The 23338-nt window shown below is 40.1% G+C and overlaps 1 protein-coding gene and 1 long non-coding RNA gene across 4 annotated transcripts in view; one reads left to right on the top strand and one right to left on the bottom strand.

Moving 5' to 3' along the window:
* The window catches only part of LOC110106377 (protein decapping 5), a 54139-nt gene that overhangs the window by 13938 nt on the left and 16863 nt on the right, over positions 1 to 23338 (top strand). For 2 of the 3 annotated variants that reach the window (XM_028700932.1, XM_020836260.2), the window contains exons 2-4: positions 5573 to 5673; positions 8672 to 8740; positions 8824 to 9846. In XM_028700932.1, the coding sequence (XP_028556765.1) occupies positions 5573 to 5673; positions 8672 to 8740; positions 8824 to 9846 (1193 nt within the window). The remainder of the gene's footprint in view (positions 1 to 5572; positions 5674 to 8671; positions 8741 to 8823; positions 9847 to 23338) is intronic. The other variant, XM_020836262.2, reaches the window with a different exon arrangement.
* Positions 798 to 11635, bottom strand: LOC114581218. The gene is made up of 5 exons (XR_003703112.1): positions 10887 to 11635; positions 1284 to 1348; positions 1147 to 1208; positions 1012 to 1068; positions 798 to 930 (listed from the first exon to the last, which is right to left on the bottom strand). It is a non-coding gene; the product is annotated as an uncharacterized LOC114581218 (long non-coding RNA).

Genomic DNA, 23338 nt, shown 5'->3' with positions numbered 1-23338 from the left:
GCTGCCTCGCACAATGATCCCATTTACGCCTATAAAACACGACCGACGCCTTCTCTTCTTCCATTCACGATCGCTGCTCACACGAGAATTCCTCTCCTCCGATTCCCTTGCTCCCGATCTCGGCTTCTCCTCCCGAAATCTACTGCTCCGACCGAGCTCCGTCCTTTACACAGCCTCCATCTCCGACCTCCTGTGTCGACCCCAAGCCGAGAGAGGGAGAAAGAGAGAGCTTCTTACCTGAGCTCCTCCATCCAGTTAAGAGAGAGAGAGAGAGAGAGAGAGAGAGAGAGAGAGAGAGAGAGAGAGAGAGAGGAGTTGAAGTCCTTACCCGAAGCCAGCCTCCACCTTCTCTGTCCGACGATCGAAGCTCCGAGCGAGTCGAGCTTCCACCTCAAATCCACGACAGCCCCAAGTCACCTCCTGCGGCTTCTCTATCAGACCGAACCCGAGCCCCTCTCCATCTCCTCGGTCGCCGCTCGACTTCGCTCATTTGACGACTCTCCCTTCCTATTCGGATCGGAAGTCACTCATTTTGATCGGAAGCAACGCACGGGAGCTCGCTGGCTGAAGGTAACCCTCTCCCTCACGCGCGCTTTTCGGCCAAATCCTGTAAATTTGTCGAACAGAGAGGAGAGGAGAGGGATTTATTTAATAATAATATTATTATTAATTAGTTTTAATTATAAATTAAATACAATTAGTTAAATTAATTATAGTTAATTATATTAATCATAATTAATATTTGATTAATCATGATTAATTAAGGTTAATCATGTTTAGATTTTACAAGATTACATCAGCTGAAAGAAAAAGAAAAGTACAATGTCCTTCACAGAGGACTACGATATGTCTCCTAAACTACGCCTGTAGAGGAAGCCGTCAACTTTATTCTGCTCCTTCCAAAGACCAGGTACCCTGCACTTCTAGGACCTTCACGAAGCAAAAGAGAAGTCAGCAGAAAGAAGAATTATAAAGAATATATGTAAGAGGCTACAAAAAGAAAAGTCGTACCTGAAACAAAAGTCTCCTGAGGTGGCTCGTGAACAAGTATCCAGTTCCTCTCGAAATCTGCGCAGAGCAAAAAAAAGGGGTGTCAGAAAGCAGCTAAAGAAAGAAAAGAACAGTATAAACAAAGTAAAAACGTACCAAAACTGAGGTCTCTTGAAGCAGTAAACTGGCTGAAGCTCGGATTCTCTTCTTGTAGTAGCCTGCACAAAATACAAAGCAGTATCAGTACGAGCACAAAATCAAAAACAAAAAAAAGAGAAGGGAAGAAAGCGTACCTGAGCCCAAAAGTAACTGTAGAAATTCTGAAGCAGCTTCTTGACTACAAGTCTATCTAAGGGATCTACAAAGGCATAAAGAGGGACTATCAAAGATCTCCAAGGACTTGAACAATTTGAGATCCGGACTTGATTGAACTTAGAAGAACAACGGAAGACTTCTACTTGGACTTTGGACAAAATCTAAATGATTTAAATAAATTTGAACCCAAATAAATTTGAAATCATAAGACTCAAATGTGCACATGAGATTGAACTTGATTTATACATCAAGTGGATTGAACTCGAACTGAACTCAAGAGGCTACAAAAGACTTGTCACATGAATAAAAGAAGGTGAACTTGAATGTGGACCGGAATCTATAAAGATTTGAACTTTCATTTCTCCAAAATGATTCGTGAAATACTCTAACCTAATGGACTATAATGATTGGTGGAGAATAATGTTCCAAATCTCACACATGCAAACTCTTGATGAGATTGGGGAAAATCCTTGAGTTGGACTCAAGCTGAATTGTAAATATGTAACAAGTGCAAAGGGATACGAGCATACAAAGTCCTATGAGCTATTGTAAAAGATCCGTTGCACAACCAATGTGTTTTCCACAAGCAAACCTGAAGGAGTTCTAAATATGTTTACAATCAGTAGCATGGAGTTTCCTATAAATGAACATAGTGATGTGTATGATGAATGTGAACATTCACAAATGAACAAAAAGGAGTCCTCATTCATATAGAAGTCCACTAATGGGTGATGACGATTAATGTGTAGTGGTGCTAAATCACTCATAAAGTCAATAACCACTCAACATCAGTCAGATATATCAGCCTTCTACAATCAAGAATGAAAGATATGCAGTGCATACAATCTTTCTACTGACATAGATGTGCTACCCCTGTGTAGATATATAAAGACTACAGTAAATGCAGTATCCTGTAGTCAACTTCAGTCTAAGGATGAATACATCTACCTCCAGTAGTAGTACCGTATTGCGAAGGCCAAAATCACAGCAGAATACATAAAGATTACAAGTTCCTATGAGCTTCTACAACCAAGGCAGGAGACTAGTTAGTGCACTATGATCCGCCTGCAAAAATCAACAAATGATGCATGACAGTCTACCTGTACGAAGCAGCGAACAACTCTATTCAGAAGCTGCTACGCCACGCCACCGGATCCGCAACTTCTATGCAAGCGGATAGAAGGCGTCTACAAATAATTTCAAAATACCCCCTGCACGTGCACTATAAATTGTATACACATAGGTACACTAAAGTGGGAAATATATTCTTAACCCACATGGGCCCCGGCGAGCGTGTTATTAATACATATGTGACGTCTAGGGATGTTACGCGGGTTATCAAATTTTAAACCCGATCTTCCTTAGCAGGTAAAAGGAATCGACAGGGTTTAATTATAAAATGCCCCCATACCCGCATGGGCCCCAGCGAACGTGTTATTGGTACACACGTGACATCCAGGGATGCTGCGCGGGTCAATAAGTGAATTCTTGTTCGAACCCGATCCTTCTATACGGATCAATAGAAGTCGACAGGGTTCGAACCATTAAGCAAATATGTGGCCGTCGCGACCAGAATATTTGCTTTAATACATTCATATTAGGCCTTTAAGGCCTATAATCAAAAGAATTCACTGATAAAGGCACGAAGCCTATAAGAAACCCGATCCTCTGTTGACAGCTCGACAGAGTTGACAATCACTCCACGACTTGGTATTAAATCTGAACCCATTCATTATATATATTGGCCAGGTCTTTACTTTTCGCATTGGGCCCCATGCTAGTGCGACAATAAACTTTTGTTGCATCATCCTTATAGTATAACATACATCCATTGATACATCAATCAATTTTTGTAGCAGTGAGACCCAACTTGTATATTAATTTCTTCCTTCGATACAAATCTGAGGGAATTAAATTTAATGAATTATCTATTGGATTAGTTTCCTTTAAAAGATCAATGAAGTCATTGAAACAATCACGAGGAATATTATATTCACTTTTGATACTTAGCATCCTCACTGCAATCAATAATTCCGAATGACTTTTGCAACCGTCCCAAATTAGTTTTTGAGCTGCATGTAGTAACTCAAAGAATTTTTTGATTTCTGCATTTGTTGGCTATTTCACACTAGCCCTTAAATTAGGGCGTGCTACATCAAAAATAAGTTCTTCATACGGTCTAGCCATTTGATTTTCATCAAATATTTTAAAAAGATGTGGATGGACCGGCATGAGTTTCTTTGTGTGGCTCGTACTCGTCATGTGAGATCCAAATTTTGTAGTCTAGAATAAATCCTCTACGATATAAATCAACCTTCACATCATCGGGCTTAAGGAATGCTTGATTTTTGTGCTTCGAGCATGGACATCTAAACATTCCATCGAACTTAAAGGAAGACAGTTGAGATGCAACTTGAATGAAAGTCTCAACTCCCTGTATAAATTCATCTGTCAATCATCTTTGACCCGATAACAATCTGTTATACATCAAATATCTCTCTTCTTGGATAGTCATTTGGACGTTAAAGCAAACATTTCCCTACATAGTTGTGAAAATTATTAGAAGATATGCACTCTGAACAAGTATATATGTTTTACTTGAATTGGAATGCATTCACTAACCATCCAATAAATACAACAAGACAATATAAATAATTTATGTGACAAAATGAAAAATTCAGCTAATGACTCGTATCCTATCTCTAAGAGTAAAACCACTATGCATTCTTATGCATTCCTCCACTTCAAGCCCAACTTGAACTATATCTCATCTATTTCACCATCACTCTAAACAATAGGTTCAAGATATCGAAAATGTGTACTCTTATTAATGCCTTAATCACTCAAAGTCACAATCCCTCAACCAGATTTATTATTACTAAAATTACACTCTATATATTCAGTTTTAGATCTACTCAAACAAAAGTTTTTTGACTTTAAGGTTGATCTCCATAATTCATGCTTAGCTTTAACTCCCTCTCTAGCCTTATCAACAAGAAGAATACATCAGCAAAAAGCATACACCAGAGTACAACCTTTTCAAATGTCTAGTGAGAACATTCATGACTAAAACAAAAAAAGATATGGGCTTAAGGCTGATATTTGATGTAATCCAATTGAAATAAGGAACTTCTTGGTCAAAATGGGATGTGACACCTCTACCTATTTTCCTTTGGTTTGTTTTCAGGTTTGCTTAAATCAGATTTCAGCCATAAATTTTCACAAATTTTTGCATCCACTTCCTATCAATGAGCTTCCAATTCTCTTATTGTTAGTTCTATTTTGAATTTTTCAGTCTATTATTTCAGCCATAAATTTTCACAAAATGGGGTGTGACACCTCTACCTATTTTCCTTTGGTTTGTTTTCAGGTTTGCTTAAATCAGATTTCAGCCATAAATTTTCACAAAGTTTTGCATCCACTTCCTATCAGCGAGTTTCCAATTCTCTTATTGTTAGTTCTATTTGGAATTTTTCAGTCTATTATTTCTTCATTGATTTTTATTTTGAGATTGATTTCTAGTGTTGGAATTCTTGGCTTCTTAATTACCGGCCTCATGTCAATTGCCACCATCTTCTTTCTAAAAGGATTATTCACATTTATTTTTTTCACTCCTGTTGAATGAAGACTAGCATACAGTGTTGGTGAGGGACCCATCGGCTTGGAAGAGAGACTCCATGTTAAAGGACCCGTCAGTCTCATAGAGACTATATTCTTAATAGATTTGTTATTATCTTGTTATTATCTTGATATTATCTTGAAAATTTGAATGTAAGGAGATTAAAAAATTGTATAGTTTATGTTTTAGTTTTATTCCCTTGTCTATGAAAGAAGAGTGATAAGAAGATTGTACATAACTGAAGAAAGAACTATCCAGGAAAGAGATAAGTCTGTAAATCAATCCTTAACTATGGAATCCAGAATTAACAATGCAATAGAAATATAAAGCTATTTTTCACATATTGTTCAATTATTGTAGATGAAAATTTGTTGATCCCATATTATTGGATTGCTGTTGATTAAAATGGGCTGACCACTGATTCAGGATTGTCTCAATATTTTAACTGTTTTAGGTTCTATCCCTACCATCTTTAAAAATACAGTAAAATTTTTAATCAACGTTCTAAAAGTTTATTATTGCATTTGGTGATTTTATTCTTCACTAAATTTCTCTGACCATTACTTCAATTATTTTTGTTTTCACGTGCCAATGACATTCATACCAATTTTTTTCACTTTAACTCTGACATTTATATATATTTTGTAGTTCGTTCCTTTGGGACTGAAGGAAGAAAAAAAGATGGTCTACAAGTTCCTCCTAGTCAGAAAGTATTTGATTTACTAATATTCCATGGAAGTGATATTGAGGTAAAAATGTTTTATGTTAATTGTTACAGCTTGCACAATAGTTTATTGTTGAAGTACATCCTCATGATGTTTGTAGGGTGCAAACTGACTGTTTGAATGCTTGAAGTCTGATTGATACATCTGTTGACGTTTATTTTCGCAATCGGGCATGAATCAATCTCGATCGAAAGTCGTAGAACTAAAGTCGACCCAAATTAAATCTCGATTTAATTAAATTGAACCCCGTCGAGCGTCGTCGAGCCCAATTCGACGCAATTCGGCGCCGATTTGAGTTTAATTTCATGAAATTAACTCGATCGGATCCAAATCAATCCGAGTCGAGTTCAATTCGAACTCAATTTTAGTCCAAATCAATTAATTTGGGCTAGATTGAGTCTCAAAACCAAAATTTGAGACTTAGGGCTGAGATCTCATCTCAATTCCCACCCAAATTTGTGTCCAATCTGACTCCCTCAATGCACGAAACAAGAGAAAAGTACGCCACACATATTGGCAGTCCTTTTTGACATTTTGTTTTTGCTTGAACCAACCTCGATCGAACGTCATATAACTAAAATCGACCCAAATTAAACCCCAATTAAATTAAATTAAAATCGAATCAAAGCCAAGTGATACGCCCTACTTTCTAAATAAAACAACCCTCCACTCTTCATATGTATTGAGACCAAAAGACATAGTTTTAAAAGCGTTTTTGTGGGTCTAGCTGATAGTCCTCTCCGGGCAGGACAATAAATCCAGGGGTCGGACTGGCTACACCTCATGTGAGGTGTAACTTATAAGTCCCTTTTGCATTTCGTTAGACTTAGGTTCGAGGCACTACCTCTCGGTAGTTCTCACCTTAGTTCTAGGATCCGAGGCAAATGGTTGATTCCAATCACCATATAAGTCCTCAACTTTCGGGCAATTCCTCCAACACGTGTTGGAATGTAAGCCCCAAACTTCTAATGAATATCAACTTAAACAAAAATTAAATTTCTAAAATTTAAATCCTAACATATGATAGTTTTAGTATCTTTGAGTTCCCCTCAGAATCAAATAATCCTACGCCTCTTTCCTTTGTCCCTCATTCCAAGAAATCTGATTCTAAGTTGATCCTTTCACCCCTTGAAATTCTTAAAGGCCAAAACCCTTTAAACAAGTCTTTCATGGATTTAAAAATCAAACTTTAGCCAATGTCTAAAATAATTTTCAAAAGAAAGAGAATCATTAGTTTAATCAAAAGTGTTCTCAAGCACCAAAGCTTGAGATGTACATAGGGGCTTGCCCTTATGGGAGGTCTGTACCACAGAAATAAATAAACCTTATTCGACCAAACATTGAATGGGAGAATCTCTGTTAAAATTGTAAATTTTATCATTGAGTCTATAAGAAAATGATATTTTTACCCTTCGCGGTAATATATCATCATTCTTATGCCGTGCTCAATTATAAAGTATGCAATCCGTTTGAGGACACAAAAATTTTCCAACAACATCTAAGTTAGAACAATCATTTTTTGAGAAATGATATTTTTATCCTTCGGGGTAATATATCATCATTCTTATGCCGTGCTCAATCATAAAGTATGCAATCCGTTTGAGAATACACAAATTCTCCAACAACATCTGAGTTAGAGCAATCATTTTTGAGCGACATGGGCATTATTTATATTACAGCCTGTGTTTGAAACTCGATCCTGTGTCTGCAACTCGGTACATCTTGATAATATTGAGCATGATGAAGAAATTGACCTCAACTCTTAAAACAAGTTTCAAAAGTTAAGATCAATTTAAACTTATTTTGCTCTCACAATGAAAAGTTATATACAAACAATTATAAACAGTAAGAGAAGCAAAGAAAAATAAATAATATTTTATTAGATTTATAATTCCAAAATAACAGTAAAACAAACAAGCAAAAATAATAACTACTGATAATGATCTATAAGAAAACAATTGCATAAGCAAAACTGCTAAAATCCAACAGATGTACAAATGAAGCTTTTATATAAAATTAAAAATATTGAATGAAATCCAACTGCTGAAATATCTGCTCCTGAGGTGATGATCTATCAAGTACCCTTGTAGTATCTATTATAAGAAAAAAATTATAATGAGTGAGTTTGAGAACTCCAAACACAACAAATGACTATTATTATGTGACAAAGCATTAGTTTAAATGTTATTGCGTCGCATCACTGACTTGTATCATTATTTTCATGATTATTTATACGATAAATTATAAGCAATTCTCTTTTTTGCTAACATTATTGTGCTATCACATAAGCTATCTACATACATACATATATATATATATATATATATAATTTACTATGACATACTAAAATCAGGAAGGATAGGTAACAATCCTATGAAATCCAATGATTTCTTTGAGAAATGATTGGTTCAGCTAGATATTATGAAAAGGGTTTTTATTGGTATACACATCATTATCAGAGGCATAAACATTCTACTAAACACAAACAAGCATTTGATAGATGTATCATACTGAATATGATCAATGCTATTGTCCTAATAAAACAAAATTTTAGGAATAAAAATCTATTATATTCAATCGTAATAATATGCATGAAAAAGTAGATCTTATACTATAGGAATTAATTCGACATGCAGCGATACATGCAACTTGATATTTTATTTTGAACATTAAAAGAGATATATGAGCATGTAAAACAATTTAATATCAAAAGCAAGATTGACAACTAACAAGTATATGATGCTTAAGTTAGTTATTACACATTCTTCTTGGAGTTTGTTTAAAACTTTCTACTATTGTTAGCATTTTCTTCTCGGAAAATTCGAGGTGGGACCTTTAAGATAAATATAATATTCTTTTCTTTCCTTTTTTTGCTTGTCGATATTCATATTTCCATTGCCATTTTGTGTGCTCTATAAATTTTTTTTTTTAATAAAATTCTGAACCTTGAATAGTATGATTCCAATATATATAGATAGTCATGCGTGTCTATAAAAATATATACCGCTGGCATTGCTTGCAGGATGTGTCGGTTAAGTTCTTGCCACCTGTTATAGGTGCACCCGTACGTGATGATCCAGCTATTGTTCAGGTACATGAATGCACCACCATTACCTGGTTAATTGAATGAAGGAATATGCCACTGTATCTTTTTTACATCCAATTTTTATGCAGTCTCACTATTCTCCTTTGGGTCCTGCATCAACTGCTGGAAGTGGAAGTATATCAGATCAGAGTTCCCAAGCAGTTCAACCTGCACATCCAAGGTCCATTTTTCAAGATGGTTTGCCTCTCTACCAAACCGCCAAAAACATAGAATCTTGGGGATCAACTCTTCCCGTAGCTAATTGCTCTGAACTTGGAATACCAATGAATTTGCAAGAATTTTATGAACCAACGAGTGGACTTTCTCATTTGCCGCAGAAACCCTTATTTCCTGCACCGCCTGTATTATCAATTCCTCATTCTCTGCCACAGCCTGCACAATTTTCTAATATAAATTCATTGTTTCTAACTGGAACCCTTGGCTTTCATGAGGCTGCCTGCCTCCTACCGCCGCTAGTCAGCAGTACCTCTACTTCAGTTTCTACTTCTATGCAACATCCCACTATAAATTCACTATTTAAAACAACAACTCCTAGTTTTCCTAAGTTTATTCCTCCATTAGAACCTCCAGTCAGATATAACCCAAATCTAATTTCTACTTCTTTACCAGCCACAGTAACTCCCACTCAGGTTAATTTATTGGATATTAAACGATTACTTAGTCTTCATCCAAATATATCTCTTGTGAACTCACATCCTGATTCAATTTTTGGTATTAATTTCCCAGTAGTGCCTCCGTTGGGCTATAACAATGCTCCTGGAACATCCGTACCTGAAAATAACAATTCTATTCGTAGTAGTCCAAGTAATGAGTCTCCATCCCTCCCATTTCGAATGATTTCTCAGTCTATGCCTTCGAGTACTAGTTTTTTCAGTTCAATCCAGGGTGATACATTATTACCTTTAGCTACTCCTGATCAACTACAGCATCCTAGCTATTCTACGCTTCCTTCATACTCACTGGTACAAGCAATCCATGAAGATGCAAAGTTCAAAGCACAAGAACCTCAATCTGAACCCTTGACGTATGAGCTGCCACCACCAGCAACATCTATGAAGGAGCCATTATTACCAATGCTTCCTACCGGAAGGGTATGCTAATTTTCTTTATCGTGTTTTGCAGAAAAAAACAGTGTTTTGCTTCCCAAGTTTTCTGTACAATATTTAATGCATTTCTACTTGTACCTTACAAAATCTTCAGTAGCTGGGGGTTGGGCATTTAATTTCTAAATTCAATGATACAAGTCACTCACTGGTGCGTAAGATGGATGTGCCCTCTAAATACAGTTCAGGATCCATGTGCATTCATCATGCCTGGCTTGTGCTTTTTCGCTATTTTTTTGTAAGAAGAAGAAAAATAGAGAGAACGAAGAATTCTATATTGTGTTTATTTGGCCAAAATCTTGCACTGATTATAGAGTTTTACAATGGGTAGAAACAGGAAGAATTAGACCACACCCTAAAAAGAAAGGAAAGGAAAAAAAACACCACAACAATTGTATTACTGCAAGCTATAGATGATGGAATCCGTATGAGCGAAACAATAGACAACACAGCAAGTATTGTCTATTAAATATCTGAAGCTGCCAAGTGAACAATTCAGGCGTTGTCCAGCCTCCAAGACACCAATCCGAGGGCCTGCCTACCATCTCCAGCAATTATCAGTTAATGCACAGCTGTCCTACAACATAGATGCTCGAATAGCTGCAATAAGCCAAGATTTTCACCCTTGGGAGGCCTGCTAGCACACCAGCCTTCAATAACGGCAAGCTTATAAGGAAGCTGAGCGTTTCTTTCCAATTTCAATGAAAAAAAATATTTAACACTCCCCCTCAAATGGGTTTGTCAATAACTAAAAATTTATGCTTATCAATCAAATTTTTCAAATAGGGGTCTAGGCAATCCTTTCTGCCAGAATGTCAGCCGTTTGATTGAGGAAGGGAATATATAGAATACAAAGTTCTTCATTTTGGATTTCTTTTTTCTTTATTGCAATGTTTATCTATCTCCATATATTTGGTTTGATCATAATGAAAATGATCATGAGCCATGCTGTTAGCGGCTTTATTAGAAAAATGTAGTAACATAGGATTCTTGATAGTTCTTCAAAATTCATTTAAAATGAGATTCACCTGAGCCTTCGGCTCTTCTTCGACACATGAGAATCTCCAACCGGACATACCACCCAACCTTCGATTCTCACAGCTGCAAATAACCCGAACCTCCCACTCCCGTATCCTCTACCTCACGACGAACTCCACAATCCCATTCTTCCACATGTCGAGCAGCCTCCAGCCCCTTTCATGTCCGATCTCCCCTATCCGACTTCCACCTCACCCAGTAGCCGGCGCCTCTACTCGCCAACACCGGCAAAACCCCGAGCACCCAGATCCAGCTGACCTCCCTCTTGCTGTACCGACCCAGATCCCAGCCTTCACACCTCTAAGCCTCACATATGTTCGAACCTTTCGCTCGATCGCTCCAGCCTCTGTACCAGACTGTCGTAGCTTTCCGACTCTACACGCACAACCCGCTCCTCTTTGCTATAGTCGGACTCCACGACCTGTACCACACGCGGTTAGCGGCCATCCTCCTCAGCTCCCATACACGTGAAACTACAGCCCTCTGTCTGTTTCACTATTTCTCTGCTCGATTAGCCCACACTCGACTAAGTCGTCGACTTCAGTTTTTATCCCGCAGCCGCTCACAAAAAATCACGCCGCCGTCCCCTCCAATTAACCCAACAGCCTTCACATTTTCCACCCAACAGCAAGCTCACACTACCTATACTACCAAAACCACTTTCCCTTCACTTCACTGAATCAGTCCATATTTCCTGTACTACCCCATCTCTCTCACTTGAACTAACAGCAGTTATATCTCAATCTCCTCTCTCTATACATATATATATATATAAACCAAAAAAGAAGAAAAAAGAGAGTTTTCAAAAAAAAAAATTTGTATGCTCGTCATTGTTGTTGCCTCGCTGTCACCGCCATCACCTTGCTTGTGAAGGTATAAGTGTTTCCAAACTCTGGAAAAGCTCCAAAATCTCACTTTCTGTGCTCGCGGTGCGCCAAGGGACCACCTATACACGCTCTTTATAGCGTGGTGGAAGGGAGCCTGGTGCGGGGCTTGCGCCAAGGCTAGTAGGCCCTGTACATGCTCTTCGTAGCATGGCATGGACAACCCTAAGTATTCGTTTATGTGCTATCATGTCTGCGGGAAAAAACTGTGTTTTTAAATATGTGCCTCGAAGACCCATACACGCTCTTCGTAGCATGGTGAGATTGAAGAAATATGATCGTGATGTTGCCCGACATCTACTATACATGCTCTTCGTAGCATGGTGAAAAGGCCCAACTCTCCAATTTTTTTCTAAACAGATGAGACACTGGGAGGCTACCAATGTAGGGAACTAGAGCTGGGCCTTCCAGTGTCTAGTTGGGCCTTCCAGTGTCTACATTGGTAGGCCCAGCTCTCCAAAATTTCCAGCAAATAGGGGACTTGATTTGAACAAAAGCTACATGAAACTTAAATGAACTATAGGGAACAGAACTTCAACTAAAATGCAGGGAACTAGACCTTAAGCTCTAAAATGCACTAGCAAATTGAAAATATAAATGCTAGATGACAGTTCAAGTCACTCAAACGAACATAAATCAGCAAGTAGGGAATTTGCAACGGGTGAAATTCCAAACACTGCTGGTTGGCAAGCGAAGATCAAAATAATCAACGTGCAACACTTACATCAATAGTACCCTGCATGCAGGAGGAATAAATGTGCATTAAATGACAACTCGCCAGCCAACATACATGAAGAAATCAGTAATGAATGCAGCTAACAAACAATGCCACTTAACTTCAAACAAATACGCTAAGTCGCCTACGAATAATAATAGTAGGCATGGTGCAAGTGTAATGATTTTGCTACAAGCATATCCAAGAAGGACGTGGTGAATGCACAAGCAAGACATAAAACTTGCCCACAAACATTATTAATAAAATCAGCATTGTGCAACAGTCCTATGGATGATAACAAGCAACGGGCAACCAACGTGATGGAGCTTCTGCAAACATGAATGAGAATTGCCGTGAGCACGACATACTTCCTACCATTAGAAGCAACAAATTCATGCTGAATTCTAGTTTCTAAGAGTCATCGTAGATAGCTCGTCATGCGCATAACTGCTCACTTACAAGTAGCAACTGGAGACATGTCATATACACAACATGCCATCTACTAGCAAATACAAAAGGCCTTCATCAAACGCAGACACCTACAAGTCGTTGTAGGAGACTCGTCATGTATACGATATGCTATCCACCAACAAATACAAAAGGGCCGTGATAAAGGCTAATACCTACAAGTTACTGCAGGAGATTCGTCAGTGCATGAAATAACCCATAACGCAACGCTACGATTCACCTGTAAGTATGAGCTTGGAATATGTAGTAAAAGCTACGGGCCACTGATAAATTGAGGCAGTAAATTTGCAGAGCCAGGCTATCACACCATATATCAACTTACTTGCAAGCGACAGGTATGAGGCCCCTGATGCACCGCACAGCGTATATAGTGGCAGAAATATACTCCTACAGGCTGAATATTTAAGAAGATGACAGCTCGCAGAAGAAGAAATGAGTTAAAAGCACTGCTGATGCGCAACAAATGAAGCTCAACGTTCTGTTAAATTATGCCATCGAATCTGCAACACTCATACAAACGGACAATGCCATGCCACCTGTAACAACTCAAACTCTTAACAGGCTCTTCAAGGAAGTTCGTGCGTCTTTCAAATGATCAATACCTGCCAATGAGAGTTTAGTGCTGCGCAACAACCTACCTGCATAAGACGGTAAATAACCCATTGCGCAACACCATGCCACTTGTAACAACCCAAATTTTTAACTATCAAAATATTGTCCGCTTTGATCTAAGAGCCTCATGATTTTATCATGTTGGTGTAACTTCTCAGTAGGTCACCCATCCTAAAAGTGCTCCAGGATGAGCACGTTTAACTGCAGAGTTTCTTACGAAAATGTCAGCCATTACACCAAAAGGCACCTCGATGTTGTTAACCTCTGTATAAACAACACAAGAAGGGGGAAGAAGCTATGAATCCCGCATACATACCTTATGCTTGTTGGATCCGCGAATTCTGTCGCAAATCTCGCTGAATTCGTCGCCGTTCGCATCGTTTCCCAAAATTTTTTGCATAAAACCCGCGACAACGACCTCGATTCCGCTCCTCTCAGCGTCAATAAATAGAGGTCGAAGAGGCTTCGGCTCCCTGCTTCTTCCCATTCCCAAATCCCACGACCTCCATCCTTCTCCTGCAAGCTCCCAACCACCTTGCTTCTTTGGCTTAGATAGAGAGAGAGAGAGAGAGAGAGAGAGAGAGAGAGAGAGAGAGATAGGTTGAAGCCCCTACCTCCACTTCTTCGACCAAATCCCGTGAGTTACCCATCGCCGAGCTCCAGCCGAGTTCAACCGAACCCACGGCGCTTGTTGCCGACCTCCTCTCCGCGAGCAAAAGCCGACCGATCCCAAGCCCTAGCCGCAAGTCTTTCGATTTCTCCCTCTCTTCTCATCGAATCGGAAGCAAACGACGGGAGCACGCTGATGCGGTGCATCAAGACCGAAAGCTGAATTAACTCATTACTTAGTTATCTTAGTTAATACATATGCTTTAATTAATATTGCTTTGTCTTATGCAGGCCGTTAGTTATGTCTGCTCCACTACTTTTTATTTTCCATAGTTAGCCAATAGTACTTTTAGTGCTTTCGTTTGGCAGTAGCTATTTTTAGCAAAGCCTTTTACTGTATTTCTCCTCCCGGAGAAGATGAAGTCGGCAGCTAATGAAGTATTCCAAAGGGTTTTAGCCTTGATTGTGTTCCTGCCTTCTTGTTTTTACCTTGTGAACCTGCTTCTTCCATTGTATACCACACCATTTTGGTATCAGAGCCGGAGGCTTGGAGAGATGGCAGAGTCCAGCAAGCGTGCGACGAGCGACGAGAACCGAAGTTTGGAGGCACTTTGGGCTGCGCACGCTGGAGTAGAGAAGCGGTTGGACGATTTGGCTGCTGCTGTTGATCGTCTTGCTGCCGTCTTACGCCGAGATCCATTGTTCGCTCGAACTGGAGAAGTTCCGCTCCAGACCGGACGACCAGCAACCAACGTCATCACGCCAGTAGAAGGTAATAGAGGATACCCTATTCGAGGCCGCCATCGGCCTGCATTGCTGCCGGAGCTATCAGATTCGGAGGAGGAGCGCTTCAGTTTCAATCCAGATGGCTTCTCTGATTCAGACGCAGAATTGGGAGATCGCCGTCCGCGGCGTCATTTGGGACGGAATCGTCATCAGGGTGAGTTTAAAGTGAAGCTGGATATACCGTTCTTTGACGGAAGGTTGCACATAGAGGACTACCTTGATTGGGAGCGGTCCGTGGAGAATTTTTTTGATTATATGGAAATTGAAGCGGAAAAGCAGGTTAAATATGTCGCGTGCAGGCTCAAAGGAGGAGCTAGTGCGTGGTGGACGCAGTTACTGCAATCCCGGCGTAGGGAGGGACGCGGACCCGTGCGCAGCTGGACGAGGATGAAGCAGTTGTTGCGGGGGCACTTCCTACCTACAGATTATGAACAGATGTTATACCTTAAATATCAGCATTGTACCCAGGGTAATCGTTCTGTTAACGAATACACAGAGGATTTCTATAACCTGTCGGCCAGAAACGACTTGAATGAGACAACCAATCAGTTGGTAGCGCGCTATATTGGAGGCTTGAAGGACAGCATTCAAGATAAACTAGAGTTGAATTCGGTTTGGTCCCTGTCACAGGCAGTGAACTTCGCGCTCAAAGCCGAACTGCAGCTGGGTAGACATTTGCGAAGTGGCTCACACCGACGTCAATTTGCGGATTCCGGTGCTGAATTCTCTAAACAACCTGGAACGGTGATGCGAAAAACGCCGCCAGTAGCTGATAACGGTGGACTTGCAAATCCGGTCAGGTCGACTTCCGACCCCAAAGCTCCAGTAAAGCCGAAATTGCCTTTCAAGGAAAATCCGTATCCCCGACCTCAGGGTCTAAAGTGTTTTCGGTGTTTTCAGCCGGGACACAAATCCAACGAGTGCCCCAATCGCCAACAGTTACAACTTATGGATGGTGAAACCGAAGAAGATGTCGAATTACTTGAAGCAGAACTGGAAGCTGAAATTGAAGATGTGGTCGGAGATGAAGGAGAGCCGGTGGTTTGTGTGTTAGAAAAGTTACTATTGGCTCCGCGGAAGCAAGTGTCGTCACAACGACATTCCATATTCAAAACCAAATGTACGATAGCCAGCAAAGTTTGTGATCTGCTTATTGATAGCGGATGTACTGAGAATGTTGTGTCGAAGGCCTTGGTTCAAGCGCTACAGCTTAAGACTTCGAAACATTCACAACCATACAAAATCAGCTGGGTTAAAAGGGGCATGGAGATTTCTGTGACAGACACATGTAGAGTTCAGTTTTCAATTGGAAAACATTACACGTGTGAGGTGCTTTGTGATGTTGTGGAAATGGATGTATGCCATCTGATTCTTGGTCGACCTTGGCAATTCGATGTGGGTGCCATTTATGATGGAAGAGCCAATACCTATACGTTGGAATGGAAGAACAAACGATTGCGTTTATTACCTCACTCCGCTGGAACAGGAGACAAGTCTGAATCTGTCTCACCGGCCTTGCACGTGGTGAATGGTAACGGGTTGATAGCATCTTGGAAGGAAAACACAATCCTGTTTGCCCTGGTCCTCAGAGAGGCGGCACCACGCTGTGATGCAGGAGATCGATCAGTAATTGGGAAGTTGCAAGAGCAATTTCAAGATCTCTTTTCGGAAGAAGTGACCAATCTGCCCCCACTACGATCCCTGCAACATCAAATAGACCTTGTACCGGGCTCCACACTTCCCAATTTACCTCATCATAGGCTGAGTCCGAAGGAACACCAGGTGTTACAACAGATTGTAGATGACTTGTTGAAGAACAATTTGATCCAACCGAGCCTCAGCCCCTGCGCAGTTCCGGCGCTCTTGGTCCCAAAGAAAGATGGTAGTTGGCGTATGTGTATGGACAGTCGCGCCATTAATAAAATTACTGTTAAGTTTCGGTTCCCGGTGCCACGAGTGGAGGAGCTTTTAGAAAAGCTATCGGGCGCTGCCATATTCTCAAAACTTGACCTCCGAAGCGGCTACCACCAGATTCGGATACGACCGGGTGACGAGTGGAAAACGACATTCAAGACTCGACATGGGCTATACGAGTGGAAGGTCATGCCGTTCGGGTTGTGCAACGCCCCGTCTACATTCATGAGGCTGATGACCGAAGTGCTCAAACCATTCCTAAACATTAGCTGTGTGGCATATTTTGATGATATTCTCGTTTTCAGCTCGACTCTGGATGATCACTTGAAACATCTCACTGATATATTCAATGTCCTGCGCCAAAATCAGCTTTACTTAAATCCAAGTAAGTGTGATTTCGCTGTTACTACAGTTCATTTCCTTGGCTTTGTTGTATCGGCCGCAGGTGTACAAGTCGATAGACGGAAGATTGATGCTATTGAAAGCTGGACAACGCCCAAGACCTTCACAGACGTTCGAAGCTTCCATGGTCTTGCCAATTTTTATCGCAGGTTCATAAAGAATTTCAGTTCTGTCATGGCGCCCATCACTGATTGTCTAAAAATGAAACAGTTCCACTGGACTGTAGAGCAAGATCGCAGCTTTGAAGAGATTAAACAGGCTCTATCAACTGCACCGATGCTGGCACTACCAAACTTCGACAAGCCTTTTCACGTCGACACTGATGCTTCGTGCATAGGCATAGGGGCTGTTCTGAGTCAAGAAAACCGTCCCGTGGAGTTCTTCAGTGAGAAACTATGCCCTTCCCGACAAAAATGGAGTGTGTACGAGCAAGAATTGTATGCGGTGGTGCGAGCACTAAAGCAATGGGAACCATATCTACTCCACCAAGAATTTATTCTTTGCAGCGATCATTGGGCACTCCAGTTCATCAACAAACAAAAACACATTAACAGGATGCACGCGAGATGGGTCTTATTCTTACAACGGTTTTCATTTGTGTTAAAGCACAAGACCGGGAAACAAAATGTTGTAGCGGATGCTCTCAGTCGGCGGAACCTGCTTATCACTCAGTTGCAGACGGAAATTACAGGATTAGAGTGTTTAAAAGAGCTATATCCAGCGGATCCAGATTTTGGGGAGATTTGGGCGGAATGTCAACGTGACAATTCGAATATAGACTTTTCTGTGCGACATGAGTTTCTTTTTAAACGAAACCTACTCTGTATACCCGACTCCTCATGGAGGCCTCAACTCATTAAGGAAGTCCACTGCGGTGGACTCGCTGCACATGTGGGGCGGACAAATACTTACCTGCAGCTCCAGTCAAGGTTTTTTTGGCCACATTTGCATCGCGATGTTATGAGATTTGTAGAAAGATGTTCAGTTTGTCAAAGCTATAAGTCAGGTGGGCAACTCAGTGGGCTGTATTTGCCATTGCCAACTCCGGAAACCATTTGGGAGGACTTGAGCCTTGATTTTGTGATGGGGCTCCCTCGAACTAAACGTGGACATGATTCAATTATGGTAGTAGTGGATCGATTCTCGAAAATGGCTCACTTTATACCGTGTAAAAAAACTTTTGATGCATTGAACGTGGCTCGTATATTCTTTGCTGAAATAGTTCGGCTTCATGGACTACCCCGAAGCTTAACTTCAGATCGAGATGTTAAATTCATTAGTCACTTTTGGAAAGAATTGTGGAAAAGGTTGCAAACCGACATCAAGCTAAGTTCAGCATACCACCCGCAGACCGATGGTCAAACGGAGGTTATAAATAGAACGCTGGGAAACATGCTTCGCTGCGTAGTCCAGGAGCATCCTCGGCTGTGGGATGAATTGTTGGGGCAAGCCGAGTTCGCTTACAATAGCATGACCAATCGGTCAACAGGTAGAAGCCCGTTCAGCATTGTGTATACCAAGAACCCAAACCACACGGTAGATTTGGCTGTATTGCCTAAGTGTAATAGCAAAACAGCTGCTGATTTTGCATCCCAATTTACCGCAATGCTGCAGGAAGTTCGTGATAAGCTGCTAGAATCTAACGCCAAGTATAAGGAGCGGGCTGACAAGAAAAGAAGAGAACGATCTTTCAAGCCAGGAGATTTGGTAATGATTCGAGTAAGACGAGAACGGTTCCCTCCAGGAACATACTCCAAGTTAAGTCCACACAAAATTGGGCCGTTTTCGGTACTTAGACAGATCAATCCAAACGCCTACATTGTGGACTTACCAAAGCATTACAACACTTCCACAACTTTCAACATTGGAGATCTTACGGCCTATCATCCACCTGATTCAGCTGACACCAATCTTTCATCATCCGATTCAGATTGCTCTGGCGGTGGGGAAGAATGATGCGGTGCATCAAGACCGAAAGCTGAATTAACTCATTACTTAGTTATCTTAGTTAATACATATGCTTTAATTAATATTGCTTTGTCTTATGCAAATTTCTAATTAATTACAATTAATTATAATTAATTATAATTTAATTATTTTTAATTTTAATTAGTTAATATGATTCTAATTAATTATAATTAATTAAATTTAATTAAAATTAATTATTTTAATTCTAATTAATTATTATTGATGATAATTAATTTAAAAAAGATGGTGGGCAAAGGTCGTCCGTATTCAGTAGAGTATGACCAGGCGCTATATCCCAAAGGATACTCGGTACCAAAATTTCACACTTTTCATGGCAATGGCAATCCGAGACAGCATCTGGCCCAGTTTAAGGTGACTTGCGGCATTAGAGCTCCTTTTGGGTGGGCATTCATAAGATGTATTCATATATTGGGTACACACATCACATTCGTTGTCCTTAGACCTCCACTCTTCCACTCTAGAATAGTGAACTCCAAGGTTCGTCAACATTTTCTTTTTCTCTATGGCCTAAAGAATGTGCTAAACTATTCGCAAGAGAGAAGATGGGACGCAAAAGGAATCGATTGCTGAGCCGTATGAGGTAGGAAACTCTCAAGTATGATTCTAAGGGAGGGAATTTACTAACCTATTCCGACCGGGGAGAGCAGGCCATTATACAAGGCGATTCGGAAATTGCGGAGGCTTGGTTCGATCAAGCTGCTGAGTATTGGATGGATGCCACGGGTCAGCCTAAATTTGCTTAAGTAACACAAGCCATGACTAGCTTTCCCCAATGTGAGGAGGCTAACCAGCGCCAAAAAAGACCAGTTAAGGCGCCTTTTCGATTCTTAGCTCCTACGAAAATAAGACGATCTAGTCAAAAAATTTGGGTCCATTTGCGTCCGCTACTAGGAGTGGAAGCGTCCGAGTCCATTCTTCCAGGGAAAAATGATCTTTAGAAAAAAGTAGTTTTTATTAAGTTAATTTTAAATAGACTTTTTTAATTATGATTAATTAATTTAAATTAATTATAATAAAAAAAGGATTTCATTGCCTCGATCAGCGCGCAAACCCTACCATCGTCGTCACTCGCAAAGGTATGAACTCTCCAAAACTTAAATTCTCGCCCTTGTCGTTTGCGGCGGACCGGAAAACCTCTCATACACGCATTTATTGCGCGTGATGGGATGGGACCCCGGTGTGACGCCTACGACAAGGAGGGTAATCACCTAAAACCTTACTTCAATGTTCGTGGCACACCGGAAAATCGCCCATACTCGCCTTTATTGCGCGTGGTAGGATGGGACCTCGATGCGGCACTTACGACGAGGCAGGGTCACTATAATTACCCTCGAGTGAGGGGAAAGCAAATTACTTTTAAAACATGTACCGTCAAAGACCCCATACACATTTTTATTGTGCGTGGTGGGAATAAAGATTACAGCCTTGGTGTCCTCGTCCGAGGACACCTACTATACACGCCTTTATTGCGCGTGGTGGGAATGCCTAGTTTCTCGTAGTTTTCTCCTAAACGGGGGAGAAGTAGGGAGGCTGCCGAAATTTCGTGTAAACATGAGACTATACTTGGACTTGATTGAACTCAAAGAACAACAGTGGACTCGGGCTTGTGAATTTTGATACAATAAACTCAAATCTAAAATGAATCCAAACTTAAATAAATCAAAAGAATTTGAATTGAACAAAGACTCAATCTTGAACTTGCAAGGACTCAGGGGACTTGAACAAACTGCAAAGGACACGAACTTGATTCATATTAAATGACAATGGACTTGGATTCAAACTTGAGTCGAACTTGCACATTATTTGAATATTTGAACTCAAGGACTTAAGTTGGACCACGGGAGACAATGCTTGAACTTTATAAGACAACATGGAACTCATTTCTAAATCAAGTGATCAATAATTCAAAATCAAACTTGAGTCAAATTATAAGTCTTGAATCCAAGTGAACAAATGCAAGGGACCTGATGTAGACTCAAACTTGCATTGAACTTGAAGATGACATAGAACTCAATTGATTCATAAAGAGGTCAACTTGAGTGATTATAAAAGATAAACTCAAAGATGTCAAACATGAACTAAAGTTTAATCTGACATGCTTATAATGAAATGGAAATGTAAGATGTTAAATAATGGTTTGAAATATCCAAATGAACACCAACATTTAATGCAGGCAAAGAACTCATGGCGAAAGGTCTTCAAACAACAGTGATATACAAATAAGCATATCGATTCCTTGCAAAGAAACTAGCAGAGACTTGTGAGTGTTCATGAACAAAAGTGAAATGCATACAATTGAATTTTGTGGCTTGCCAACATATAAATGAACACAAGAGTCATAAGGTGAATGCCACGACGTCCCTACAAGTGACACCAGTTAGTTAGCAGATAAAGACTACAGTCCCCATACATATTAAAATACATGCAAGAGAATGCAATGATTCACCAATCAACACACATAGGGAAGATTGAGATGAACACGACAACTTGCCTATGAAGAAAGTGCAATATATGTAGTAGCATTCCTCTAATTAACAATAGTCAATACAAGTTAGCATGCAAGTAATCGTACTGATACCTTGCAAGTGAAAGAGATCAATGCATAATGAATATAATGACTTAATGCAATTGATGATATGCTCCACAAGCACATACAAAAGTATGCAACAAGCGCTAGGGTACAATCAAGATTATAATACAAGCAAGCATATTTGACCTTGCAAGCTACAATCAACAATGGTTACCAAGAACGTGTTCAAAAAGTTCGAGCCAAATGCCGCCTTCGTACAATCAATACCACTTGATTGAAAGTGAAGATATCAGCTCCCTTCAAGCAGAAGAATTTGACATGTAATGAACACAATGACCTTCTTGCAAGCAGAGATCAAACTAAAAGGATAACAATGTGCTTACAATCAATCAATAACATAGAGTTCTCAAGAAGTTTTGGAGATCTTCAAGCTAATCAAAATGCAAGGGGGTGTGAAGGGCATTTAACAGATGAAATACTTGCCTTACAACACTCTAGCAATCTACATCAATATACAAACAAGCACACTGATCTACATGCAAGCAAGAATAGATGATCTGCAATACATATAAGTCCTCCATTAATATAGATCAAAAGCGGATGTACTGAAAAGACCAAAGACGACAATAAAATGCATGAAGAATACAACAACTGCAAGCTCCTACGATCAAAGCAGCAGATTCGTTAGTGCACTATAATCTACATGCATAAATTATGCAAGTAGTGCACGACAGTCTACCTGCACAAAACAACAAACAACTCAATTCAGAAGCTGCAACGCCATGCCACCGGATTCGCAACAATCATACAGGTGGACAGAAGGCGTTTATAAACATTTCAAAATAACCCTGCATATGCACTGTAATATGTATGCACATGGGTATGCTAAATAGGGGTATACAATTAAGAACCTACACGAATCCCGATGAGCGTGTTATAAGTACTCACGTGATGTCTAGGGATGATGCGCGGGTCATTAAATTTTAACCCGATCCTCGTAAGCAGGTAGATAAGAGTAGACAATGTTCAATAAATAATTATAAAATGCCTCTCAAACACCCGCATAGTCCCCAGCAAGCTTGTTATTGGTACACACGTGACATCTAGGGATGCTGCGCGGGCCAATAAGTGAATTCAAGTTCGAACCCGATCCTTCTATACAGATTAATAGGAGTTGACAGGGTTCGATCCATCAAACAAGTATACGGTTGCGGCGACCGATATATTTGTTTTAATACATTCATATTAGGCCTTCAAGGTCTATAATCAAGTGAATTCACTAATAAAGGCACAAAGCCTACGAAACCTGATCCCCTATCGGCAAGTTGATAGGGTCGACTAGGTTTAATCAAATGGAAATGACATTAAGGTTACCTTGATGATGGTCGTGTTAAATGCAGATCTCAACCGGAAGAGTTAACATCAAATATTTCAAAATACCATCAAACTCCACAAAATTCAAATATATTCAAGTGACCCTAAACACCCCGATGATGATCGTATTGAATGTCTATCTCAACCGGAGGGGTTCAC

Source organism: Dendrobium catenatum, unplaced genomic scaffold (assembly GCF_001605985.2).
Source record: "Dendrobium catenatum unplaced genomic scaffold, ASM160598v2 fragScaff_scaffold_1608, whole genome shotgun sequence".
NCBI classification, from domain to species: domain Eukaryota; kingdom Viridiplantae; phylum Streptophyta; class Magnoliopsida; order Asparagales; family Orchidaceae; genus Dendrobium; species Dendrobium catenatum.
Note: the sequence above shows the minus strand (reverse complement) of the source record. Positions and strands in the feature narration are given on the sequence as shown.